The 26,180-nt window shown below is 40.6% G+C and overlaps 2 protein-coding genes across 4 annotated transcripts in view; both read right to left on the bottom strand.

The window, feature by feature from the left end:
* Window positions 1-3: 3 nt before the first annotated feature.
* Window positions 4-23,557, bottom strand: si:dkeyp-121d4.3 (uncharacterized). 2 transcript variants are annotated; one of them, XM_065959730.1, is made up of 21 exons: window positions 22,523-23,557; window positions 22,279-22,329; window positions 21,649-21,863; window positions 21,367-21,409; window positions 20,406-20,531; window positions 19,164-19,268; window positions 18,864-19,082; window positions 18,353-18,499; window positions 17,525-17,791; window positions 16,533-16,751; window positions 16,222-16,368; window positions 15,885-16,127; window positions 15,323-15,502; window positions 14,978-15,220; window positions 13,787-13,891; window positions 13,462-13,599; window positions 12,980-13,087; window positions 12,233-12,270; window positions 9,625-12,148; window positions 9,199-9,304; window positions 4-2,206 (listed from the first exon to the last, which is right to left on the bottom strand). In XM_065959730.1, the coding sequence occupies exons 1-21, from the start codon at window positions 23,306-23,308 to the stop codon at window positions 2,154-2,156; spliced, it is 6,063 nt and encodes a 2,020-aa protein (XP_065815802.1). In that variant the 5' UTR covers window positions 23,309-23,557; the 3' UTR covers window positions 4-2,153. The 2 variants fall into 2 exon arrangements, with proteins under 2 accessions (XP_065815802.1, XP_065815801.1); XM_065959729.1 differs by lacking the exon at window positions 4-2,206 and adding an exon at window positions 2,866-3,701.
* A 470-nt stretch (window positions 23,558-24,027) lies between these two features.
* LOC109976060 (cullin-9) overlaps window positions 24,028-26,180 on the bottom strand; it is a 41,454-nt gene continuing 39,301 nt past the window's right edge. For both annotated transcript variants that reach the window (XM_020626277.3, XM_065959837.1), the window contains one exon: window positions 24,028-26,114. In XM_020626277.3, coding sequence (XP_020481933.1) covers window positions 25,892-26,114 — 223 coding nt within the window. In that variant the 3' untranslated portion in view covers window positions 24,028-25,891. The remainder of the gene's footprint in view (window positions 26,115-26,180) is intronic.

Raw genomic sequence — 26,180 nt, forward strand, 5'->3', positions numbered from 1 at the left:
ACATTTGATTGAACTCTAATGTATTTTATTAATTGGCACAAAATATGTTTGAAATAAATGAAAACAGAAAAATTCATTCAAGAACCATTCATGCTTTTTTTTTATTGCTTAAGTGATTTTCTTTAATTAAAAAACAAACAAATATCAATACATCAGACAGTACAAAGGTTTTGACATCCCCATGTATTTTCACAATGCATCAAAGCATTGCCAAGAGTACGTTGATTGAACCTTTTAGCCACCTGTCAATTACCAATAATCTAGTACTTAAAATCCCTCCATTTTTCCAGAGATGGAAGTTTTCAGAAAGTTAGCAGAATGGATTGATGTGTTACTTTACAATTGCAACCTTTTATTTTTAAAATTGTACATTTTAAAGATCATCATTTTTGTTTAAGATTTAAGTTACAAGAAGTAACTAACACATCAGATAATTGAGGAAATGTGGAATAGAAGTGGCACAAAAATTACAAATATACTTGGGAAATGGAAAATACCCTCACAACCGTACATAAGTACAGTATTTAAAAAATGCTCTTGAACTGAAGGCTGCTTGCTTTTTTTAAACTACATCTGATGTTGCAGTCATTAATTACAATTATTACAAATAACTAATACAACTTCCTCATAGAGGACATCAAAATATATACACTTTAGTCAATAAGTATGCAGAATCATTTTTTTCCTTTAAGTGGGCAATTTTGATGTGGGAAAATTTGAATTACACTGCACTTACAGGTACATGTTTTGTTTCAGTAAATAAAAGCTGAAAGCTATACTTAAGAGTCTCATCATTTAAAATGTATAGAAAATGTGGAAGTGTGTGTGGACTTTTCCTTTGATATTTAAACACACTGATTTGTACACAAAATGAACACATACCCTCATCAGTACACAAAAAATACAGGATGAATAAATTACTAATTAGTTTCTGAACAGAATATCAGTAAACTTGCCCATAGGGGTGTAAATTGCAGGAAGGTAAATAGATCTGTCTTTATTGGCACTTAATGTCATTATGATTAATCAAATAGTGTTTGGATGCCATCTCCATTTAAAGAGACCACAATATTCATACACAGTCCAACACTGGAAATTAGTTTGTAGTGAATTCTCCATTTATCTAGATGCTAGTGACAGGCTCAACACTTCTGCCTTTCTAATAGTTGTTGAATATCACTGCGAAGTGGCAGAACACAATCAGTTGAAAGAAAGTCAATCTTAAGCCTCCTTTAAATATTTGATTGTCTCACAAACATTACCGAGCTCCACCTTCTTGAAAGTGAAGATTTGTCACTTTTGTCATACTTGATTATGAGGTGCATATCTCATTTAATGTCACAAACAATTGAATGTTATACAGTAACTTTGTTGAGCTGTTAGGTGACTGACATTTTCACGATTGTTTGATGTTTTCTGTAAATTAGCCTGAGTCATAATGGACTAATTTCTAGTACATTAATATTCACCTGAACTACAATAGAAGCTTATCACTTCTTATTCCTCAGTTTTTCCCTTCATATGGCGACGGGATATGTGGTGAAGGAGAAAACTGATTTTTTTTAAACTTTTGTCAGATGTTTTATATCAAAATCCAGGTTCACTTGGCCATTTTATCTAATTATGAATGGAAATCTGTGGTGTCACAACCCAGAAACACTAAACTGTTTTGGTCAAGTGGGTCATCAACCTATAAGGTGCAGAACACCCAAGGCTAGAACCACCATCAGTGGCAGAAACTGCAACTAACCTTCACAGCCCTAGAGCGGCAAATTTACGGTTTATCACTGCTTTGTGTGCTCATTTTATTTAATATCTTGTCCTGTGTTAAAACCTTTTTCTTCATTGGTTTTGTGCTTATATAGAATATTCATATGTAAAGTAGTTTAACTGACACATCTGACAGTTGTTATTCAGATAGCTAAAATGATTTGATATGTAGTTAAGTAAGTGAGGAACAAACTGCAACACTTTGAAGAAAATATACATCTGTGGATCTTTTTATGTGAATGATTAGCACCTTTATAAAGTGCTGTTTTCTGTGGTGGTGTGGTCTGAAATGTTAAAGACAATATAAAGTTTCTATACATTTTGTGGATAAGTCTGAGATTCTTCTGCAGCGCAGACTGAGTAGAGGTTTCTGATGGAAGCATTCAGTTCATCTGCTGAGTCCTGGACTCATCCTGGGCCTCACCTGGGCTGGAACCTGCAGAGAAAACAAAAACTCACCTGGTCGGCTCCAACAGGTACAACACAGATTTGAAAAGCCAGTGAAGAGTAAAGTGCCTGCCTCTGGTGATGGGTGAAGATGCAATTATCCCAATGTTTGAGACATCAAATAAACTACAATATTTGCTCTTGCATTAAACAGGTTTTATTTATTTGTACTTGTTGGGTATGTTTTTCTTCAATCAGCAACCTGGTACTTGCAACTTAGATTTACAACAGTTCTGTTTTCCCCTTAAATATTAACTCAAGCATTATATAGTACTTTATTATAATCCTTCGTGCAGTATGCGAGTGATATGTAATTTCTGAGCAATTTTAAAATCCTGTTTCCTGTAACAGCAGCATATTGGTGCAACATCTTGTGGGAGTAGGTGAAGGTTTATGAAGCTTTAATTTATTTTTCCAATTAACACAAATGCAAGAAAAAATTATAATATTAAAAAGTTGATGACTGACAAATCTGCAGTTGATACAGCTGTCCATGTACAGTTACAGATGTCCTGAAATTCTGTTGTATAGCATTACGAATCTACATTTGTTTATTACCATTAAGCGTTGTGTACATACATCTAATATGTCGAGTTCTTACATCCTGTTCATAAAGACAATGGGGAAAAAATGAAGTACAACAGCAGATCCCTTGATATTGAATTTATTGTTTCAAAACAGATTTACTTTTTGCCATGTTAAACAGTCTGAAGTTACCATCTAAGAAACTAAAACTACACACAAGACTGGATATCTGAAACAGAATAAAGACCTTCAAAGTTTTTGCAGAGATTTTTGTTAACGTGACTTATGGTAATATCTATCACTAATTTAAAAAAAAATAACACTGAACAAATGATGCACCTCTTAACATTTCTCTGAAGAAGAGTTCACCTCCATTTCCCATTTCTCTAGAAGATCTTGCAGGTTCAGATTAAAAACATCAATGCCTTTAGGGGACAGATGGACACCATCTGCCCGATACAGACCCGTGTTTGTGCCACACCTAATGTTGTCGTGGGTCAGTGAGGTGCCACCAAGCTCTGAGATGACGTTTTGGATCCTCCGATTCACTGTTGTCCGGACCAGATCTACTTCGTGGCTGTCAGCCGAGTGGCGCCACACCCGCCGAGGGAGGACGTTTGACCAAACAAGGACGCACTGTGGAAAGATGCTCCTCATTGAGGTCAAGTCCTTTTTCACAGAGGCCAGCAGGTTGGTGGGGCTATCAGTGCTCAGATCATTACCACCCAAGTGTATGATGAGGATGTCGGGGTTGGGCCAAGTGACCTTCAACTGGTGCAGCTGGGGAAGTAGCTGGGACCAAGTCATCCCCTGGGTGCCCTTCCACCAGATGGCCACCTTGCTGGGGTCCATGCCCAGCTGCATACCTACCTCCGGTGACTTGGCCCTTGACTCTGCCCAATACACCAGCGAATGACCACATATCCAAACATTCTTGGGTTCAGTGGTGATGGGCTTGCCTAGAAATTTTAAAAGAATACATTTATAAGTCACTAAGGCTTTAAAATCATTTGCACTTGGATATCCCAAACTATCTCTCACATTGGACCTCTAAAGCTAGGACTGCAGATTACTGTAGAGCTGGATTCACAAAAACCTTAGACTGGTCTTTAGACTTTGGCCTGCATTTGTTTACAGCCGTAAAAGATGGTCTATACTTTATCCAGTGTTTAAAATCTTTATAACATATAACATTATTAATAAAAACCAGCTGAACTTCACAAACTTGTATCATTTTATGGCAGTTAAGATTTAAGCCTGACGGTCGGTCTTTGTGAAACCAGAACCCAATTTTTACATTTGTACAAGTACCTTTAATACTTTGCACATACAAAAGCCCTCTGATGCAGTTTTATTTCCATCATATAATTTCTTACTGTTTGTGATGTAAAAAACTGCCTTATATTCCCCCATTAGCAACCTATTCATTGACGCTTTCTAGCTCACCATCTACATTATGTTATTTCAAAGTTATTGAAAAAGCACTAAATCTGGCTCTATAATTAATCACTTGTAGTATTAAGCCTACACGTATCAATGTAAGACCAAAAGAAAACCTGCCGAAGAAAGAAACCTGTCATAAGTGTTTTCCTTGTAATTAGGAATTTGTTCAGTTTAATTTGAGTAAGTTACCAGTAATTATGTATGAGTTAAGAAAATAGCATGCTATATATAAAAAGTAATCCAAAGATTCTGAGCCTGATCAATGCAATAAAGAATTCAATATGATTACCTACCTCCACTGGCAAGAAAAATTTAGCAATAATGCAATGTATAATCTGTCTTCATCACTTCAAACCCTTCTGAGTCACTTTAAAATAAAAACACGTTATGATAAAATACTATTAACATTAAAGAAAATAACTAAGTACCCTTTGATGAGTTTTAGCTTGTCTTTAAAATCGTCTCTCTCTAGCTAACTGCTGCGATTGAGTACATACCACATTTGTCAATGCAGGCGGTAAACGGAGATGACATGCAACAAAAATACCAACATGATTCCCAAACGATATGGAAACCCACATATTTACTTTCTTCAAATCATGTTACAATGACTCCACTAAATGAAATCACAATGCTTTGACTCACTTAACACTTTCTACAAATTCGGTTTCAAAAAAGTTAATCTACTCTGCCTGAAGTTTCTAATTCTCTACAATTGAAGTCCAGTATTTCATAGAGAAAAAAAGCAATGGAATCAAGTCACTGAATAAATGTATCAAGAATGACAATGGATCTAAACCATTTCAATCAGTTTTGTAAAAATGGCATTTTGTTTCTTGAAACAAGTACAAATACTATGATCAAACCTTGTAAGGTTTATAGTGTAGTGAGCAGACCAGTGATTGTGTCCAAATGATTATTTTTAAGGATACTAATTTGAATTTGTGATTGGCTCTTCCATCTCTGTTCCCTTACTCCATACTGGACCTCATTATCTCCACTTTAAATTTAAATAATCTAAGCTGGTTGTCTAGTTTTCCATCCCGTCATATTCACAGGTCCAACATGTGAAAAGAAGTTACCTGAGCAGCACGTTTAAAGGCAAAGGTGCGACTCGCTTTGTGATCACAATGGATTTAAATGCGAATAAGTGAGAGGAGTGACAGGTGGCCTAATATTGTCTGGGTGATATAACCGCAAAGTTCAGCATTCATGTTCGGAATGGCACTTTAATTGAATGACGGATGCAAAAATATGGATCCAAACCACTGCCTGGGTTATAGCCCTCAACCCTGTTGAAACGTCCAAAAACTGTTATCATAAACTGATATAACATTCAAACACATAATGAAAGAACACATTGACCTCACAAAGAACCTTAGGTGTATAACAACATTGCAATGCTGAATTACTGGACCCATAGTCGAAGCTTATGAGTCCCACTTTCACCAACTACATTCAACACCACTGATTAACTTCTTAAGATGAGTATTTCTAAGAGTAGGAGACCTCTAAATGCTACCAAAAGCTTTCTATATAGGTCCCTGGCTTACACATTACTTTCACAGACTAAGGGATAAAGCTAGTTTGCACTTCAGTACCGCAAGGGGTGTGCTAATAGGTGTTAAGGTGAAAAGGCTTAAATATTCTGATGCAATATATTCATTGAGAGGGCTAAAACAGTCAATTTAGCCCATGCAAATTGCTTAACATTACTTTAAAGTGACAGTTAGATATGATCACTTAGATATTGGAAATTTGGCTTCAATATTTATGGTAGGTATGGAATTACTTACCGCGTTGATGACAGACTACCAACTATTTCTTGAAATCACTTGCGTTAAAACAGTTTCCTAAAAGCTGTGAAACGTTCCCTACATTAGCCTTCTGAGCTAACGTAGATTGTTTCACAAACTTAAAGGAAAGGGAGTTCATAGCCTAGAATACATAGTTAAGTTTATGAGGTTAAGACACTTACTTTAAATGCTAAACTGATAAAAGTATACAAATTACACATAGATGAGTTGCTTATACGCAGTCTAACGCAACCATGTACTTAATAATCATGAAATATAGTGTTATACGAGAATGAACCTGACATCACACTCACACAGGACAACTATAAAAAAAAAAAGCTATCTATGTTAGCTTCCTAAGCTAACAATAGTTTCAGACTGAAAAGCAAACTAGACAGCAGCCCAGAATACAAATAACCAAGTTATATTACTTCACAGTTAAAACATTAAGAAAGTTTGTAATCTGATATGCTGTATGGTTGGTATACAGGTATGCTATAACTGATCTAAACTTTGAAAACGGAACAGTTTCAGCTGTTTCTTATGTCCATTAGATTAAAAAGAAGCATAGTATGTTTTTCTTATTGCAGGTATTTAGCCTGACCGTTTACTGTCTTAGCGAAAGACTGATAGGTCACATCTGATAGTTTTGAACAACTATATAATAATAATAATGGTAAAAAGCTCTTCAAATGTGCTTTCACAGATTGGAAAGACAAGCTACCTTACGGACAATTTCAAATAAAAGTACCTGGATGAAAAAGGAACTTAAAGGACCTCAGTGTTGTGGGAATGTCTCCAGAGAAGCCATCCTTACCTCATTTTCCAATTTATGACTCAAGGCCAAAAACATTGTTTTGACGACTCTTACCCTAACGTATATCATCTTGACGAAATGGACTCGAAATAAAACACTGAAGGACTGGAACTTGATTTGGACGCATAGCTGGACTACACTGTTTTCATCTAAAATAAAGTAAAACTGCATTTTAACTTCTGGCAAAAATCTTCAGTGCCAGGCTAATTCACGATCGATTGCAGTCTTCTGGATCTTCTGTTAAAACATCACCTTTCTGGATATCCACAGAACAAAGCAACACTCCACTTTGTTTAACAAGAAATCACGTTTCAGCAATATTGACTTACCCTCAGTGGTTTCATTTAGACTTGGCCCAAAGACTTATCACAGTCAACTATGTGTTATCTTGTATATAAGATGTGTAAACAAATTTTTTTCTAGCTAATAAAAAAATTAACATTGGGAGAATTTGACATTTAAGCAACAAACAACCCACCTTAAATTGTAATACACTTGGATCGCAAAATCTTCTTATATCATTAAAAGGACCATAAAAGCACAGCTAGAAATTGTTAATGAAAAACTTCTCTAGCAGAATCAAAAAGTTCTAAAATAATTTTGGTATGGCCCTAACATTTGCTTGCTCCCAACAATATGCCCCTAGATGATCATATCTAGGCAATTTTAACAAAAAATGTTGGACCCTGACTATCAAAGCCAAATGGTGGACTTAACTTTAAATTTCCTACTCCGTCCCAGACCAGACGTGTTCGTCAAAGACAGTCAGCATGAAGCTGCAGAAAACATTATTTACCTGGCGTCGCAAGCATTTTTCATGCATTTCCCTTCTTTATAATAGCATCAAGTCATCTACATAGATTGTAGACATGATAGAGCATCTAACCAACTTAAATACAAATGAGTAGTACAAATAAAGTACTACATACAACCTATCTACCGAGTACATAGCGTTTACATTCAGGTGCAGGAATTGCATCTAGAGGTACCAGTACCAACTAAGTGACAACACTTTAATTTTCGATAGAATGAAATGGTTTGTGAGAAGTTGAACCAAGCAAAAACTAACCCTGCTTTAGCTGTATCACTGTAACTTCATTTCTAGCCATCTACTAGGGCTAGGTATTTCAACATACAATGTTTTTAATCAAGTACCAATACTGAAACTAGGGGGTGGGGAGGGAACTGGTGTATGTAACTTCCATACGATACCTAACTTTCTGAATGTGCAACTTGAAGAGTTAGATGCCAGATGTTACCATATGAAGAGGAAAACGATGTTACTTTGCAGAGATGAAAATGCAGTTGGCTTCTTTTCTTGATTGCTGAGATGAACCACTTGGCACAGCTAACTTGTGTGGGGGAAATACTTCTGATCTTTGTATATCAGCAATGCTTCTAACATGTTTATGTAACCTTAAAGACAGTTTTATGGCTCCACGTGAGGTTTGCCGCATACGTACGTGTGGCGCCTCTGTTACTTCGCAAGAGATTCCACTGTGGCTGACTGCAACTTCTAAATAACGCAACAATATGATTGTGCGACTGAAAACAAAGCTAATTCTACACAAACATTCTGGATTTCAAATTGATGATCACTACCTACCTTGTGAGAATCTACAGTAAGAGCGGCATAAATCTAGCTTAGTCCTAGACTCATCTTTATCTCAGGTCTTTACATGGTTTTTGCTAATCATCAGATAAAACAAAGCTGGAATTTATTTTCATTATCTTATTAACATTTCTACCTCATCTCAAGAGATGTGTAAAGGAACTATGCGTTTTTCACCATATCCTTGCTAATTGTGCTGAAGAACCAAATCTTCAGCTTAGTTTATAGCTTGTGATTATAATATGACATGCAGCTATAAAATGTAACCTAAGCTCTATTTAGACTGCCATTTTAAGGTACAATATTTACAACCTGTGATGGTTCTCCTACAATCTGAACGTCGCAGCGTAATGGGGAAGAAGTGATACCCCCTCATTGTCATTGCCGCTTTCGGAGGTAATAACAGGCGCGTTACAGGGGTGACACTGGATCGGCGCAGCCGGCGAGGAAGCGCAACTCTGTGTGTGTATCCATGTCTGACTGGTGTGTGTATGTGGAGCTCCCACTATGTTGTGCTCTCTGGCACTCTGCAATGCTGTAAGGAAATATGAATTTAGACTGGGACACCAGTAGTATGCCGTTGCGGAATGTCTTAGGGCGTGATGACAGCTGAGCTCCGTTACAGCGCTGTTGCGGACTAGCACTATTAAAAGTGCTTTAAATAGTCATTCACATCTCTGAAGAACTAGCAGGCCACGAACATAACCTTACTAATTGCTGAACACCGATCACTGTAATTTAAAGGTTGCTAGTTTAGATTAATGCAGGTTATTATACAAGCTTTATACCTGGGGAGATCAGTGTGCCATCCTTGTTCTTCTCTCTCCTGCGGGCCAGCATCTCCTTGTGCTGCTGATCCCTCTTCTCAAGAATCCTCTGGTTATACATATCAAGCTGTAAAACAAAGATAGTTACCTTGTCAAGGCTTTGTCTAAAGTATCTTGAACAGGGAGATCTTAAATTCTTTCTAAAGTTTCTATACAACTAGAGCAGAATCTGAATAGGTTGCATGTATCAGAAAATGTGAATGTTTTCAATCACTGACAGAAGAGGCATATTCTTAACAAATCACTTTGTCGCAAGGATGGCTAGGTGTTTACAAGAAGCCATGGTCATTTCAAATCATTCTTTATTTCTATTCTGGAGTACATCAGTTCCTGTTTCCTTTTTTATTTTTCGTAATAAAATTCTAGTAACACAACTGCCTGCCATACCTTCTCCTTCTGCTTGTTCTTTATGTCATCATCAGTCTCTGCAGATGTCTGAGGACTGGAGGCTGATGGGGACTCTGTGGGTAAACTGAACTGGACTGATTTGATTGGTTTCGCCGGTGGCTGCAGAGCCAGAGATTTCACTGTCTCAATGACCTTCAGGCATCTGGCCACAGTTGTAGAGATCGTTGATTTTTCCTCACTTGCAGAACTGGATGTTATTGGTGTTGATGATGGTGAGGTTACTAAGGCAGTTGTTACAGGATGTGAAGCACTGGAGGAACTAAGGAGTGAAGCTGCAGGAGACTGGCTAATGTAAGAAGAGATACTATGACTTGAGAGTGTAGAGAAAGGATGTTGTACTGGAGGGTGATGGGGTTGAGGCCCAGGAGCAGGACCTGGAGGAGGCTGTCCAGGAGGTTGTCCAGGACGCCGTGGAGGAGGCCCAGGAGGCGGTCCAGGAGGAGGACCTGGAGGAGGCTGTCCAGGACGCCGTGGAGGAGGCCCAGGAGGCGGTCCAGGCGGAGGGCCTAGAGTAGGTTTATCTGCAGCAGGAGGAGCTACAGTACCCATGCTGGGCGGTATGGGGCTCTGTGCTGGGGGATTTGGGGAAGTAACTCTAATGGACCAGTTGACTGGTGGGGGAGGCCCTGGGGGAGGTTTCACTTGAGGACTGTCAATGGGTGTGCTTCCCATGGTCTTGGTAAGACTCTGCATCTGTTGTGCCTTTTTCAATGCCCCCAACTCCTGCTGGTCCAAAAATCCTTCATACTCTGAATAGGCTTTATGTCTGCTGAGTGGCTCCAAACTGGAGGACCTTGCTGAGGAGATAGAATGGATGTGATCTGATTCAACAGAACCAGTTCTACATCTTCGCAGTTCTTCTCCTGTGGAGGATAAAGCCTCTCGCTCTGTCGATGATGATTTTGGGGTATAGATTGTCTCTTGGGCTCGAATTGCCAGTTTGGACATATCTCCCGTACTCAGCTTTAGGCCAATTGTGCGGAGTAGACTCTGGATCTTGTCGTAGGGTTCTGCCTTGCTCTGTGGTTCTTCACTTGTTCTCTCATATGAAGACCGCATAGGCCTTGGTTGGCTATTTTCTCCTTCCAAAGGTAGACTTGTGGTGGGTTGCTCTTGAGCCAATCCCACAATACGAGAAAAACCCCTTCCATCTTGAAGTGCTCGCTCGTGAGGCAACAGGTCATCACTCATGTAAACCGGTTCTGATTTTTTTTCTGCATCCGCCTTTTTATTAAGCATGTCAAGAAAGCGATCAAGGGGTGGTTTCTCAGCTGGAGGTGACTGGCGTGTTGTTGTCCTCAGTTTGGGAGAAGGGCTTCTAGGAGGCGGCTCAGAGGGAGAAGGAGGTCTAAGAGGGGGTTGGGAAGATACATTTGCAACAGTATGTGGCAGGGCTGCTTGGTTGGTGGCAACAGGGCCTCTTTCAAGGTGAGAAGTTGAAGAACTATGAGGTTCAGGAGAATGGCTCTGTTTTATTGGGTGATACAGATCATCTGGTCGTCGGTCTGCATATGCTGGGTCAGAGTAGCGATCATCATAGGGTTCATCATAAACATCGTAACGATCGGTATAACGGGAGCTTGAAGGCGGAGGGCCACCATAGGGAGCTTCACCATAGAGACGAGTTTCAAAGGGCCGATCTCCATAAGGACGGTCACCATAAGGCCGATCAGAGTAGGGACGGCCAGTGTATGGTTCACCATAGCGGTCCCCATAACGTCGATCTGAGTAAGGATCATATGGCCCATCATAGTAACGATCATCATAAGGTTGAGGAGGACGATGGAGGTACTCAGGTTCCTCTGGTCTTTTCTTAAGGATGGATCGAACAGGTTTGTACTCAGTAAGTGGGACAGAGATCCTGCCATGGTCATAGTCTATGCAAGTCCTCTGTCCAGGGTCCAGGCCTCTTGGGTCTACATCAACAAGGGCCTTCTTGTAGGCTATCATCTCATTGAGCTCCTCTAGCTCCCTCTTCTTCCTTGCCAGCTCGTCATCCATTACGGCACGTCTGGGAGGAGGGCTCAACTCTCTTCTCCTCTTGTAAGTTTCTTCGCGTTCCTTGCTAAGTTTGCTCCTTTTCTTGCTGGACATGTCCCTGCTTCTCTCCCTGCTTCTCTCCCTACTCCGACTGCGGCTTCTGCTGCGGCTCTTGCTGGAGCTTTTGCTTTTGCTGCTACTCCTGCTGCGGCTCTTAGTGTGGCTTTTAGTGTGTCTATTAGACTTCTCTCGGCTTCTGCTTCGTCTATATCTGCTGCTTTTACGTTCAATGCTGGAGCTGCGTCTCTTTTTGGTGATACGTCCAAAATGGTCTCTGCGTGGACTCCTGCTTCTACTCCTGACCCGACTCCTACTCGGACTCCTGCTCCTACTTCTGCTCCTGCTTCGACCATATCTATGTCGAGGGGTATTGTAATCTCTTCTGCCAATACTACTCTTGCTGTCTTGAGTTCGAAGGTTTTTCACCACCGCCTTCATCTTGTCTGCCTCTGGTTTTTCTTTCCTGAAAGGCAGACTTGAGTAAGATACAATGTTCACCTGACTGTGTTTTGACAAGATAAACACAAAAAAAAAAATCAATACTCACTCGGTTTCCTCTGAAGCTTTTGTCAGCTTAATGGTCATCTACCAAAGGAGACAAACACATTAGTTAAGTTAAATTATCACTACAAAAATCTTGTGACAAAATGCTCTATAATTTGAAACATTAACACAGCACTGATAACAGACACTTGTAAATGTGATACTGTGCTGAAACCACCGTGGCAGCATTGAATCAGCCTTGGATTAGACTCTTAAACCTTTATGTTAAGTGACACTAATTGGTCTGGTAGCTAGAGAGGGGCCAGTTCATTTCCTGAGCACTGCCAACCCACACCATCTTCTTCTAACATGGGAAATCATAGAGGAAAGAAAAACTGGGGATTTTTAAATCAAGTGTCAAGGCGGTAGGTAGGCAGATTTTCTGTTATTCTCAGTTGTGAGTATTCATTGTTAGGGATGGGTACCAAAATCCAACACGTCTGATAGCTACCGGGCCGAATATTCTGAGTACTTCTTACAGTACTGTTCACCAAATGTCAGAGAAAAAAATGCTGAACCTTGTCTGACTTCTCTGCTCAGTGAGCTGTCCCATATTACCCACTGGCATTAAGCAATGGACATTTCAAGCAACAGAAGCATTATTACATGGGCCTCTGAAAGAATAAACATCTAACGCTACACACTGATTGCAGCAGATAATAGTTAGGTTTGAGTGATGTTAAAACGTACCTTCACAGATCAGACAGTGATATATATATATATATATATATATATATCCAATACTTCTTACCTTGCCTTTGTTTGCCCCGACACCGCCCAATTTCCTTACTGGAAGGAAAACGTTCTCAGTGAAACGTTTTATCCTGATGGCCTGGTTCCCTCCCTCCGCCGTTTCATGCTTTGAGAAAAAAGATGAAAAAGACACGTCTTACTGGACAGAAATATTAGGAGGGCAACTATAATACAGTACTTTGAATTTTGTGATAGACAAAGATAAATAAAGGTAAATACTAAAATGAGTGTTTGTTATTCTGAATCACTTGTAACACAAGCTCTGGGTACTTCAGGTAATAAATATCTACATGAGGGTGTCTTTTGATAAATGGTCAAAATACCCAGAGTACACGCCTGATCTTGCATCCTAAATGAACATTGAATACTTCTCTCCCCGAGCCATTCTGACTTAAAGCAACAGTGAAAAATGTTCTTTAGCATTAGAACTGTGATGTCATGAAAAAGGAATAAAAGAAGAGGATAAATGTCTGCACTCACCGGGACGACACTGAACTCGACTTTCTCGTTCAGCTCCAGTCTCTTCTTCTCAATCACCTCTGCCATGTGGAAGTAGAGCTGAGGGTTCTGAGAGCACTTGATGAGCCCAGAGTCCTTCATAAACTCGATCACAATCCCCTGTTTAGAAACACACACAAACTATAAATACACATCATAGAGTTTGGGCTGCTTCACATCCATGCCTCACTTTAGTTTAATCTTGGCTCTACAGCCGCTCTGATCTCAGCTCGGTTAAAAAAATAAACTTTTAATCCTGTAAGATTCAGAATATTGAGGCGTACAGATGGTCATTTGAGAGTCTTACGTGTCGCCGTTGTTCGATGGACTCTTCAAAGGAGTCGGGAAGAATTTCTACGAAGGTGGCTCGTTCTTCTTTGGTCTCCTGATGGGTGGCGATGTTAAAGCGTACCTTCACAGATCAGACACAGTTCGGCATCAGAAACTTAAATTCAGGTACTAAAGAAACCCTTCCTGAAGCTACAAGTTAATTTAGTGTGCTGGGCTTTAATAAGTCAGATTTTAGCACAGCCTCTATTAGCTGCTGCTTCTCAATGAAATATATATCAAGTTGTTCACCAGAGCAGATAGTTGTCTTTAAAAAAAGTCTTGTTTTTTAAATAAGATGGGTGTCATAACTGAAAGCTATTTATGTATAAAATGTAATCACAGTGGTTTCAAAGAGATACAGTATTTCTTAATCCTAAAGATATCCGTACATTAGATATGAAGAAACTGAATGAATGGTTCAATGGTTTTAAGGGGAAAGATGGAAGTGAGTGCTGCACTGGGTCAAAAATTTAATTAATCAGGTGCTCTCGAAGAACCGGGGACAAAAGAAATAGCTAATAAGACGGATCCCTGCAATAAAGGACATTTATACTACATCAGTCATTGATTTATTAGCTGTTTTAAGGGGAAACTTGTCTTGTGTTTTGTGCTATGCTACTATTGTCTAACACCTGCAGCCTTTTCACTCCTGAAGTTCCACGCCTAGACTCTGACCTTAGTTTGTAATTGTCACTTGGTTACTTTGACTTTCACATTGTAATCATGTGAAAGGACTGCACATGACATATATCTATAACCATTCCTCATCACCTACAGTATGTGACATGTGTCTCTTTATTTCTTTCAGTGCTTCCTTGTTTGTGCCTGAGATTTTTTTTAACTCACTCTTCATGAAAAAACGTCAGACATAGTTTTCATCAAACATTTCTTCTCATCCTCTCTGTGTCATGGAAACGCATTCAGTTAGTGATGTCAGAACATCCAGTAATTAGTGTCTGAGTGTGAACCATCTAAAAATGAAACATGGTTTAGTTTTGTCTGACTAGGTTCTGTCTGTTTGATTTATTCTGTGGTTGGAAGGAGATTTTATTCTATTATTTTTATGCCTCTTATTTGGGTACATCTTAAACTGAATTTGAAAGGGTCTCTTAATCTGGGTGAATCTTTAGTAATGTCTTTGAGTGTCTACACCACCTCTTCCTCTCACCTTGTCTCCATCCATCATGGTGGCGGTGCTCAGCATGTCATCTGGCCCAAATGGAAGCTGTTTCTGTTGACCGTTGATGGTCATGACCAGTCGACCCATATCTGGGTTGATTTTCACTCCACCTCCAGCGTCACTGGACTGATCGTTATTCTCCTTTTCATTCTCCTCCTTTATCTTTTTCTCCTCTCCTTCAGGTTTGCCCTCTGACTCAGATTCATCCATTTTTTCAACTTTAATCTTGACCTGCACAGAAATACATTCTAATGAAATGGCTATGTCACCTTCATTAAAACCCTCTTGTACAAGTCCTGGATATTTAAGACTTCTGCAGTATTTCACTGGTACCTGTTCGGGAACAGTTTTCCCGTTCTCATCATAGTTCCCCTGTTTTCCCTCTTCTGGCTCCTTCTTGATCACCTTGTGTGGATTTTTAGAAATGGATTTGAGGACGGTGCCTTCGAATCGCTCCTTGCTGATGTCGTCCAATGTGTCAGGATGTCTTATTTTGAAACCAAGCGGCGTCCACTAAACGAAGATAGGATGATGGAGAGAAGTCACATCAGTATGTTAAAAGTAAAAAAACAAAAAATTTAGAAAAACATGTGCGGTTAAATTTTAACTTGTTTTACATGTTTGTGAAATCTGAAGATTAGTCTGGACTATTGGTAGAAAACCTTTGCGGACATATTTCTACAAAACTGCGAGTTAAAAGTAGAGTTCTGTATTCCTAAGCCTAAACTCAGCCTATCAAATGATTAAACTCAGGCCTTTGCGTTAAAGCGTTAACAAAACCAAAGATCAAACTTTGAAAACTCTAAACTGAACCCCAAGTTTTAAACTCAACAAAGTTTTAAACCAAATTAAAAGCTGTGTAGTAAATGCTTTCATTTTTCCTCATGTTTATCACCTTGCATTTAGCCGCAGCAAGCGCTGCTGCAACCTCCTCCTTCTTCTTCCTTTCTGCCTCTCTCTCTCGCTCCATCGCTTCTTCCTCCCTCCTCCTTCTCTCCTCCTCCTCGTGTCTCCTCCTCTCCTCCTCTTCCCGTTTCTTCCTCTTCTCCTCCTCCTCTCGTCTTTTCTGCTCCTCCAGGATCTTGTCCTCAACCCTCTTTGTCCTCAGTAGCCTAATGGCTCTCTTTTCGGATTTGACCTGTGGGGGCAAGAACAAAACAAACAGTGTCAAGGGTATGAAACTTACTCACTCCCTAAATCTTCTGCAGTCCAGGAGGGGTTGTTGGACTCACCACGGCCATCGTGAACTCCACTTCCTTGTGTATGTCCGAGCTGTTGAACTTTGTCTCGCTGAAGTTCTCCCAGATGTCAAAAGGAAGTTCCCCGTGCTCCTCAGAGTTTACAATACCTTGTTCAGGTCCCAGAAAAGTGATGATGCCCTGTGAATAAAATAAATAAATAAATACAAATAAATAAAGTAAGAAACAGTACATCTTGTTTTTACATGCAAATAACTCATTAAAAATAAAAAACCCTGACACTGAGTATTAAGAATATTACAGTGAGTTTTTCATGACTGATGGAGAATCAGATGTCACGTTACCAGCTCTCTGATCTCTTTGGTGTAGCTGAAGGTGAACGGGATTTTGGGTTTGATGTTTGCCGCTCTCCTCTTCCTGGTCACAACGTCGACCAGCAGGTTGATCAACACGTGGTCGTTCTTCAGCAGCGTGACTCCGCAGTCCCGGTGGTCAAACGTCACGTTGGTCCTCACAGGGCCGATGTTGGCGTGGATCTGACCCGGGTAACCTGGCAAGGTGGGCTAGAGAGAGAGAGGGCAGCGTCAGAACAGAAGAGCGGCCAAACAGACCGTCTCGACATTTTTAATAAACAATCAATTGTAAATAAAAATACATTTAGCGTACGTTCAAAATCACACAGTCGGATTTTTCTTCTGCTTCATTTCTACATAAGTGGTTAGTTTTATAACCCTTAGTTGGCCTATTTTTACAGAATACAAACCGCATGATGAGTTTACCCTTTTGTGGATATTGTAACATGCTACTGACATGCTTATTAATCAGAAATATAAACCAGGACATTATTTACATTAATGTAGACTTTTCAAGGTTACATTATGAAAGACAACAAGAAGTCAACACATTTTGTGAAATGTGACTGAAAGGCCTTAAAGTTATTGTTTAGAGAAAGCTGTACATTTAATGCAAAGTGAGCTCAAAGTTAACATCATTAGCTGTACAGAAAGCTGGAACCAGTGTTTTTTGTTGAAGTGCTTGTAGTGGAACCAGTAAGAGAGACATACTGGTGGATTTTATTGCACTTCGTTGACAGTAAGATTTTTTCAATATACAGCGATTTTAAAGCTTTTGTTGATACCTTCAAGATGTAGAGTTTATTATCCACCTGTAACTGGCTGTGGTAATAAATATTTTCATGCATCATTAAATGGTTACTAACTGATTAAATAAAGCCAGTCAAGTGGGAGTTAGACGACATCGGAATCAAAACTCATTTCTAACAGAGATCTGTGTTATCTGACTCTAAAACGTGTCTCTTATCTCCGGTCTCTCTCACCGTGGGCTCGATAATTGTCTGGCTGACGATGCCCTCGTATAGCTCAGTATCCAGCTTCATGTTGGGGGCCAAATCCGTCTTGGTAGTGGTCTTAAACTTCAGTGGCTTGGAAGACTCATCGTCACTGTCACTGTCACTGTCGCTGTCAGAGTTTTGTGCGCCAGCGTCGTCAGGGGTGGCAGCAACGGCTGCAGTGGCCGAGCACAGTGTCAGGAGGAGGGGTTCCTTCACCCGCCTTATCCTGATGGCCCTCTTCCCTGTCTTAAGCTGAAGTGAAACAAAACAAATTATTATCAGTGGTTTTAGTGCCATTCAGGTGTTGAGTGAAATGAGACATTCAAAGATGCAGCAGTGTCACTTTTTTCCATCACTGTGACTACAGGGAGACATGCAGAGGCTTATCAAAGCTGCTTCTAAATATACAAAATAACATTTGATTAATTGCTATTAATAACAATTAATACATGAAACTTAAATAATCCTGATTCATTAATTAACGCTTATTTTTATTTATTAACTTAAAGCCTGTGTTGTGGGCCGAAGATGCCTGTATTGTTTTTGTGTTAAGCTTCAAATATCTGGGTTAGTCTTGAGGCATGAACAAAATCTGGGTTCTGATTGGTTAGTTCTTGCAGCATTACCCAAGTCGCACTTTTTTATGCAAAATGATTTGATTCATTCTTCTTGTTGCCATGCCTGTGGCAGATGTTCACTGCAAATATTTGCTTTTGGGTTTAGAGGTCAGTAGTGGAGCATCTCCATAAAAGAACATTTTTAAAAAATATGCAAAAGCATCCTTGAAACTTTAAAGTATCGTGAAGTCCTTACCGTGATGAGGGTGAACTCGACCTCCTCGTTGACGTCCTCAGCAGTAAACTCGACGTCGCTGAAGTTCTCTTTGATATCAAAAGGTAGCTCACCGTGTTTCTCAGACTTTATGACACCTTCACTGTCCTTCAGGCTGAGGATGACTCCCTGCAGAGAAAGAATGAAACATTGACTCAAAGACAAAAGAGAACCAAAGTCAGGTTCTGACTTATAATGATGACTCATGAAGGTTAAGTGCAATATTCATTTCAGATGTTTAAAGTAGCAATTAAATCAGTTATATATACACGTCTTCTTCTAAAGTACTGTATGTAATCCTCTGAGCCTGTAAGTGGAAGATAAGACGTGAATGATAGTATTATAGTTAGTGATTCCTCAGTTTAACCTTAAACTGCTATTTAAGCAGCAAGTTTGTAATCTTTGGTTGTGTGTGTGTGTGTGTGTGTGTGTGTGTGTGTGTGTGTGTGTGTGTGTGTGTGTGTTTGATTTCAGGATGTGGAACAGCTCTGACCTCCTCCCTCTCCTCCTTTGTTTGTTCAAATGTTGAAGGGATTTTCGGTTTGATGTTGGTGGCTCTCCTCTTCTCGCTGACGATGTCAGTCAGCAGATTGATGAGCACCTGGTCGTCCTTCAGCAGCGTCACCGTGCTGTCCTTCCTGTCAAACGTCAGGTTCGTCCTCAGAGGTCCGATGTTCACATGAACCTGACCAGGATACTGACGCTCGCCAGGCTGCAGACAGACATAACAAACGGGGTGAACAACAAGAAAACAGGGAAGTCGAGGGTGTTCAAGTTTAAAGTGTTAACTGACCTGAGGCTCCTGGATGGGCTGACTGACCACCGCCTCGTAGATTTCTGTGTCCACGTTCTCTGTTCCACCTGGAGCCACTTTCACATCCGTGGCTATGAGACTGTTCTGCTCAGACACAAGAAACACAAATGTACAGACATTTAATACAGTGAGTTTAAAACATCACAATAAGGAAAACCACAGGATGCAGTTTCAGAGAAGATAAATAAATTAAACATATCTGACATTCTCATCAACAGGCAAAACATTATTTATGGTGTTATTTAAAATGTTGGTGCCAGAAATATTAGGGCTTCATTGTGTGGTGTCTTCAGGTCTTGAAAACATTTTGGGTATGAATCTTTTTTCTTTTTTTCTTTTTCTTGTTTCAAAAATGACAATATGTTTGTCAATAGATTGACAATATCCTCCCCAATATGAGCTCCCTCCACTCCAAAAGGCACAAAATAATACATTTATGGGCAATGGTTATTTTAGCAGAGCATGGACGTCTTTTAGATTTTTCAAAGTCCTTTTCCAGTCAATTGAAAAATATATTTCCAGTGTGCCGGTATGCACTCTGATGTTAGACAAGAAGTCAAACAAACAGAAAAGTAGAGTGATCAACTGCATAACTGAGCTGCAAACACAGAGTTCTGCGTGGTGCACATACCCTGTAGCATACAGACCACACTGTCAGACAAAAAATGTCCCGAGTTCTCAAAGTTTTGTGACTCGCAGTAGACCTCTGTGTCTCTCTGTGTCAGATTACACACACGCACGCTGTGCATTGTGAAGATGGTTTTGGGCAAACACGGAGTCTCACTCGTGTTAAAACAATCAAACACTCACGTTTATTCACTCATTTATCATTTGGAACAAAATTGTGTTCTGAATATTTTAAATTGGTTAAGATTGTGTAAGGAAAAAAACATTTTTTTAAATTATATAGTTTGATGTAGGTTACTGATTTCAAAAATTATTTGCGTTGACACCTTTGTGATGAAGTCAATCAAAAGAGCTTCCCCTTAATTATTTGATGCCAATGAAGTGATAAAAAACAAACTTCCTTTTGGATTTTTTTGGATTCAGGAGGGACAGGTAGCAAAACACAAGAATTGTTTCAAACATGAAGAACAGCAGATAGATTTGGAAACAGAGAAATAGCCAACATGCACTCTTTGATTTGTGTTTATTTTCAGCACTACTTATTATAGTTACTTCTTGTAATATTAAACACATTGCATATTTGTCTCTGCTTACCTTCTCTTTGCAGGCTGTGAAGTGAACTCTGACCCCGGGCGTCATGGCTTTGGGGTTTCCAAAGAAGGCGGCGAAGCTGAAAGTGAACTTCTCTAGATCTTCTCTCTCGATGTAGCCGAAGGTCGGCTGAGGATCAGAGACAGCAGAACATCTTAAAACTGATTTAACCTTGACCATACAGGAAGCTTTCAGACATCATGTTATGTGAGACAGCATTAAGACAAGCAGAGACTACATTTCACTCCTACACCCAAAAAAGTTCCTGCTTTGAGGTTTTGTACTCCAGAACCACCAGGGCAACAGTATCAGCACTGAGTGTAGCTGACTGGTTGCACACAGACCTCAGACTGCTACTTCAACAATTTAACCTAAAAGCTGATTAACCATTAGACTAAACCACCCCTTACTGTGGCTTTTAAACTCCAGTGAGATTTCAAAGACCTTGCCTGATAATTAAAATAATTCTAAGATGAAATACACAGACTGTGAAAATCAGGCCTGATACTGACGTTTAAAATATCAATTAAGCCAAATATGGACTCTGATGTTTTATACTTATTTCTTCATCATTTGTGTCTGTTTTTAAACTGAGCTATGAGATTTGGTGAATTTAACATCCATACATGCCACATTATTTGCTGATGGGCCGACATTTATCGTCAAGGCAAGTAGTGGCTAATAATGATGCTCTCCCTAATTCACAGATTTTTTATGGAGATGCAGAAACTTCAGTTTATGAGAAAAAAAAAAAAAAGACTTTCAGAGTTGCTGCTAAAAGTACTGCGTCCTTATTCAAGCCATGTGCTTTTATTTACGTGAGTAACTATCACATCCAGTGCTTTTTTTTTTGGCTTTATGGATTAACACGAGAGTTGATGTGCAGAGCAGCTTCGGCACACAGAAACAATCAACAAAGTGCGACTTGATAATTTCATGTGTGGAAATGTGTTGAAGCGCTTACCCCGATGAATGATATAATCCCTGTGGACCTGCCTGGAGGAGGCCTGAGGAAACAAACACAGAGACCGTCACAATCTGTTCCCAACTTGTACAACACACAGAAGGAAGTGACATCATAATCTGTACAAACATTTATACGCGTTTACAACAAGCCACAAGCTGTTTACGCATAATGCAGTCCTGAAAATATCTAATGGCCACATTTTTCACATGGACTTCACCCAGAGTTTCTCCTGCCTGCGTCCCCTAGTATTGTTTGAAGGCACCATCCCTAAGAACTTACTTTTCAAATATACGTTTTCCCAGCAAGCCAAGGGCCTTACTGGTCTTGCTTGTGTCAGGCTTAGGTTTGGGTTGTTTGGGTTTTTTAGGTTTAGGCTTAGGGGCAATGGCAGAAGCAGGTTCAGCCACTGCAGCTGAGACAGGGGGCTCCTCTGTGGACTTTTTAGTGTCCCCCGGAGTCGACTCGGAGCCCGGAGCGGAAATCAACGCTTTGATCTGAAAAACAGAAGTCAGAAATGAGAAGTGCCCAAAACACAACAAGAGATTTAGAGTTTTGATGTCATCCAACTGATGATGACTACAGTATTTTCAACTTTAAGATGTGATGTTTAGCTGCATTCATTTGGTTCTGGACAGCTGGAACTACAGATCCAGACATCTGTAGACAACACCTAAAGTATTCAACATGTCACTGAGAAAATGAAAAACACTTCAGTTGATTAGGTTGATAAGTGTTGGTATGAGTTCAAGCTGGAACGAAGACACAAAGGTGCATTTTTAAATGAGTTTCTTCCACACTTCTTATTCTTTATTGGGTTTTGTTTACTCTTTAAAACTGGTTTGAGAAGAAACCGATTACTGGTATGAATAAGTCTGTGTCCCTGTTAACAGGAACCTGGTCTGAACTTACCCACTCAGGCTGATCTGGAGGTGGGTTTGGCAGTGGTTCTTCTACAACAGGCTAGACACAGGGATGGAAAACGTTCAGTTATCAAACGATGAGGAGAATGTTTAAATATGTTTAAATGTTTAAATAGCAGGAGAAACAATAACAAGACACAAATACTTTGTATATCTCCAATCAATAATTAATCACAGGAGAGCGATTGGGCCGGTCCATTAGAAATTGAAAACTGCTGGATGAAGCTGCTCACCTCTCCAGTCCAGCCTGGAGGAGGGTATGCTGGAAACCCAATGGGAGGAATGGCTGGAGGGGGGACAGGAGGTACGGGCATCGGTCCAAAGGCTGCGGGGTCCGGTGGAGGGATCCCAACAGGAGGAGGGATCCCAACAGGAGGAGGGATAGGTGGTACAGGTCCTGGTGGTACAGGTCCTGGTGGAAGAGGCTCGGGTCCCCATGGCTCAGGGGGACCTTCCGGACCCCACCCAGGTGGTCGCCATCCATCGGGAGGAGGTCTCCAGTCTTCGGGATGGGGAGGTCTCCAGTCGTCGGGATGGGGGGGCCTCCAGTCGTCGGGATGGGGGGGCCTCCAGTCTTCGGGGTGGGGGGGCCTCCAGTCGTCCGGATGAGGACGTCTCCAATCGTCGGGGTGAGGGGGTCTCCAATCGTCGGGGTGAGGGGGTCTCCAGTCTGGAGGTGGCAGCCAGTCATCGGGATGAGGCCCCCAGCCCGGCGGTGGTGGTCCTCTTGGCCCCCAGCCGTGAGGAGGAGGGCCTCTCGGGTCCCATTCTTCAGGTGGATGAGGCCCCCACCCTCCAGGGGGCGGGGGGCCCCATCCACCTGGCGGTGTTGGCCCCCAACCACCGGCCGGCGGTGGTCCCCATTCACCTGGCGGCGGAGGCCATCCTCCAGGCGGCGGCGGGGGACCCCAGCCTTCCGGTGGCGGGGGACCCCAACCTGGCGGACCCATGTCGGGCGGAGGTCCGTCTTCGCCGGGCGGACCAACAGGAGGTCGGCCCCTTCCCGCTCCTCGTCCCATATCCGCACTGAAACAGAGCTGAAGCAGGAAGGGAGCTAGCCGGGTAAGCTAGCACTTAGTTCAGGAATCTAACCGAATAAACACTCCCTGTTAACTCGAGAGTTTATCTCTATCAGAATGAGACATTCAAAAAGAAAGGCGAACCGACATAAATGTTGTCTTAGCTATATTTATATGCATTTGCTGAAAGTTAAACAATTCCAAGCTGACGTCTGCCTGAACAAACACAACCAATGTGTAGCCTAGCTGTGTTCTTCTTCACTTCACTCTAATGACGACCGCTGGTCTCTTTAGCGCCCCTTCTGCATGGAGGGAGAAACTGCAGCCTTCCGTCTCACAATAACATATCACCTTGTGCTTTTTTATTCTTCCATGTAAGTTTACCAAATTGCCTTTCATTGTTTTATTATGTATACGCGTTTTTTTACTTACTTTGTTAATCCCTGAAGGAAATTCTAGTTTATGCTTCTCACACATAGGCCTGAAATACACACATGCACAAACAAGACCTGTGGACATGCTTTAAAGGAGAGATGTCAGAGTGGGGCTGCTACACACTGCCAGCAGAGCAACTTCCATATTTCAATCCATACTGGGACATTCAGCGACCCCCAAGTCCCCGCAAACTGAGCTACTGCCGCCCCTCATGTCTACACTCTGGTAATATTCAATGGGGAATTTATCAGGTTTGAAAAGAAAATTGAAGGACAGTTAAGGGGTTAAAGTAGAGTGTTTTATTTCAGCGTGAAATCAAAGTCATTCTGCAGCATAGCAGAAAAAAAGCTTTATTTAGTTTGCCTGCTGAAGTCGCTTAACTCCAGCAAAGAAACAAGAAAGAACATTATAGAACATCAACATTATGAATATAGGATCTCTCAAAATTACAGCAAAACACGGAGCTGGGATATCAGATATCCCTCGACTCCTGCAGAGCGCAGACTTCCCTACAACAAACCCAACAATATGACCCATAACGACGTCCTTTTTAAAAAACTGAAAACAGGGCGGATGAGGAAGTCTTTGCTCAGTAAATAATGCGACAGTGAGCCAATAATCAATCAGTTATTGCAGTGATACTTCAGACTTCACAGCTCCTTACAGACGCTCTGCTCAGGCTGAAACCTCAGAATCTCTCTTCAGATGCATAGAAACATACAACTCTAGACATGTGTAAAAAAAAAAAAAAAAAAAAAAAAAAAAACATAATACAGAGGAAGTTATGCATTTGAATGATTTCTATTTTTAGTCTCAAATAAAGGCAGCCTCCATCGTCAACATAAATCAAGGCAGAACGTGTGATGAGACTAATAGATATTCTTAATGGCTAACAGGATAAACAAGATGTGAACTAACAGTCACTTGGTTACTAATCCCTTTTTCCTCGTTTCAACTCGTATCTGGAACTCCAAAAAGCAGCAGCAGGAAACAGAAAAGTCAGATTTGTTCTGTAAAGATCACAAACTAAGAGATTGACTCTGGAAAAGGTCCTTCATCGCTGTCGGATAGAAGAGAAACCGAAACCAGCTGGATTCAGAACAAGGCAGAGCACAGGTGGTTGAGTAGAGAAGAAGAGGAAAACAAAAAGTTCTGACATTAGATCAGAGTCATAGAATCAAAGTCGTTCAAAGAAAATTTAGATTTATAAATGTATGTACTTTATATTTCTATTCTTTTACTTTTGAATCTTAATTGACAGGTTTCAGACTTCATTACAGGAATGCTTAAATCTAATGTGAAGTAGGTTTCACACTGTGTTTTAAAGAATCTTATATTGGCATTGCATGATTGTTTAAGCCTGGTTTGAAATGATCTGACACTTTTTTGGACTTTTGGACTTTTTTGGACATTTTATACCCTTTCATCTGGGTTAAGTCTAGGTTCTAAGTGGTTTTAAACGCCTCTTACTTATAAAAGACAGGCTTTTGAATGTGTGTAGACCAGTTCTCACCTTGTTTCAGACTCTGTGTTAGTATTTTCAGACTTCTTTAGAGTGGATGTGGGCTGTCTTTAAAAAATGTTTCACACATTTCAGAACTTAAAAAAAGTTAGACTGGGATCAGTTGGTCTCAGTGTGCAGATCAGACTGGGTTTGCACAGATACAAGGTTCTAACCAAGAATCAAATTTGTTCTGAACTGCTTTCAGATTCAAACCCTTTTAACTTAACTGATTTAAAACCAGTTCTCAACTTGTTACAACAAGACTTGTTAGTAAAAAAAAAAAAAATAGTTATTGACATGACTTTCAAACTGAATTTGAAATACAAAAATGTTCCCATCGTTTAAAGACTACGATGAGAATTTAGTCCAGGATGTCTAATCTTTATTTCTTAGAACTGAAAAAATAGAACCCAAAACGTTTTCCCCTTCACAATATCCTCATCTTCTCCAGACTTTGATTTTATGATCACATGACACAGAAGGTAAAATACAAGAATAGGGAAAAAGCAAGTGCAGCTGTGTTCTGTGGTGTTTCGGGTTCAGGTGAAGGAGGACGCCCCTCTAATCGTCTCCTGTCCTTCCTGACGTTCTCAGGTGAAGGGGCAGGGCGGGGCTGTGGAGGGTGGGGGAGGTCTGTTTTTGCCTCAGTCAAAGGGGCTGAAGTCCCTCTCCAGGTTCTCAGACTCGTCGTCGTCGGAGAAGAAGTCGTCCTCGTCGATGTCGTCCTCGTCGTAGTCCTCGTGCCACTCTGGTACGTACTCTTCGTCATACTCATCGTCCTCGTCCTCTGCCTCCTCCCCACCCCCCTCCCCAGTGTTATTGTTGTTATCTGAGTCTCCAGAGTCTGACGCTCGGTCTGACTTTGACCTGAGAACATAGTAGAAAACAGTCTCAAAGTGAGTATTGTTTTTATTTTTAGATTCAATGAAATAT

The sequence above is a fragment of the Labrus bergylta genome, chromosome 10, assembly GCF_963930695.1.
Source record: "Labrus bergylta chromosome 10, fLabBer1.1, whole genome shotgun sequence".
NCBI lineage: Eukaryota > Metazoa > Chordata > Actinopteri > Labriformes > Labridae > Labrus > Labrus bergylta.

Excerpts from the sequence above, each read along its gene's own strand:
- si:dkeyp-121d4.3 (XM_065959729.1), bottom strand. The coding sequence starts at position 23,308 with ATGGGACGAGGAGCGGGAAGGGGCCGACCTCCTGTTGGTCCGCCCGGC. Across the intron at positions 9,305-9,624 it reads AGAACAAGCAGAAGGAGAAG|CTTGATATGTATAACCAGAG; the intron begins GTATGGCAGGCA and ends TTTGTTTTACAG. Across the intron at positions 3,702-9,198 it reads TGGCACACTGATCTCCCCAG|GCAAGCCCATCACCACTGAA; the intron begins GTATAAAGCTTG and ends TAAAATTTCTAG.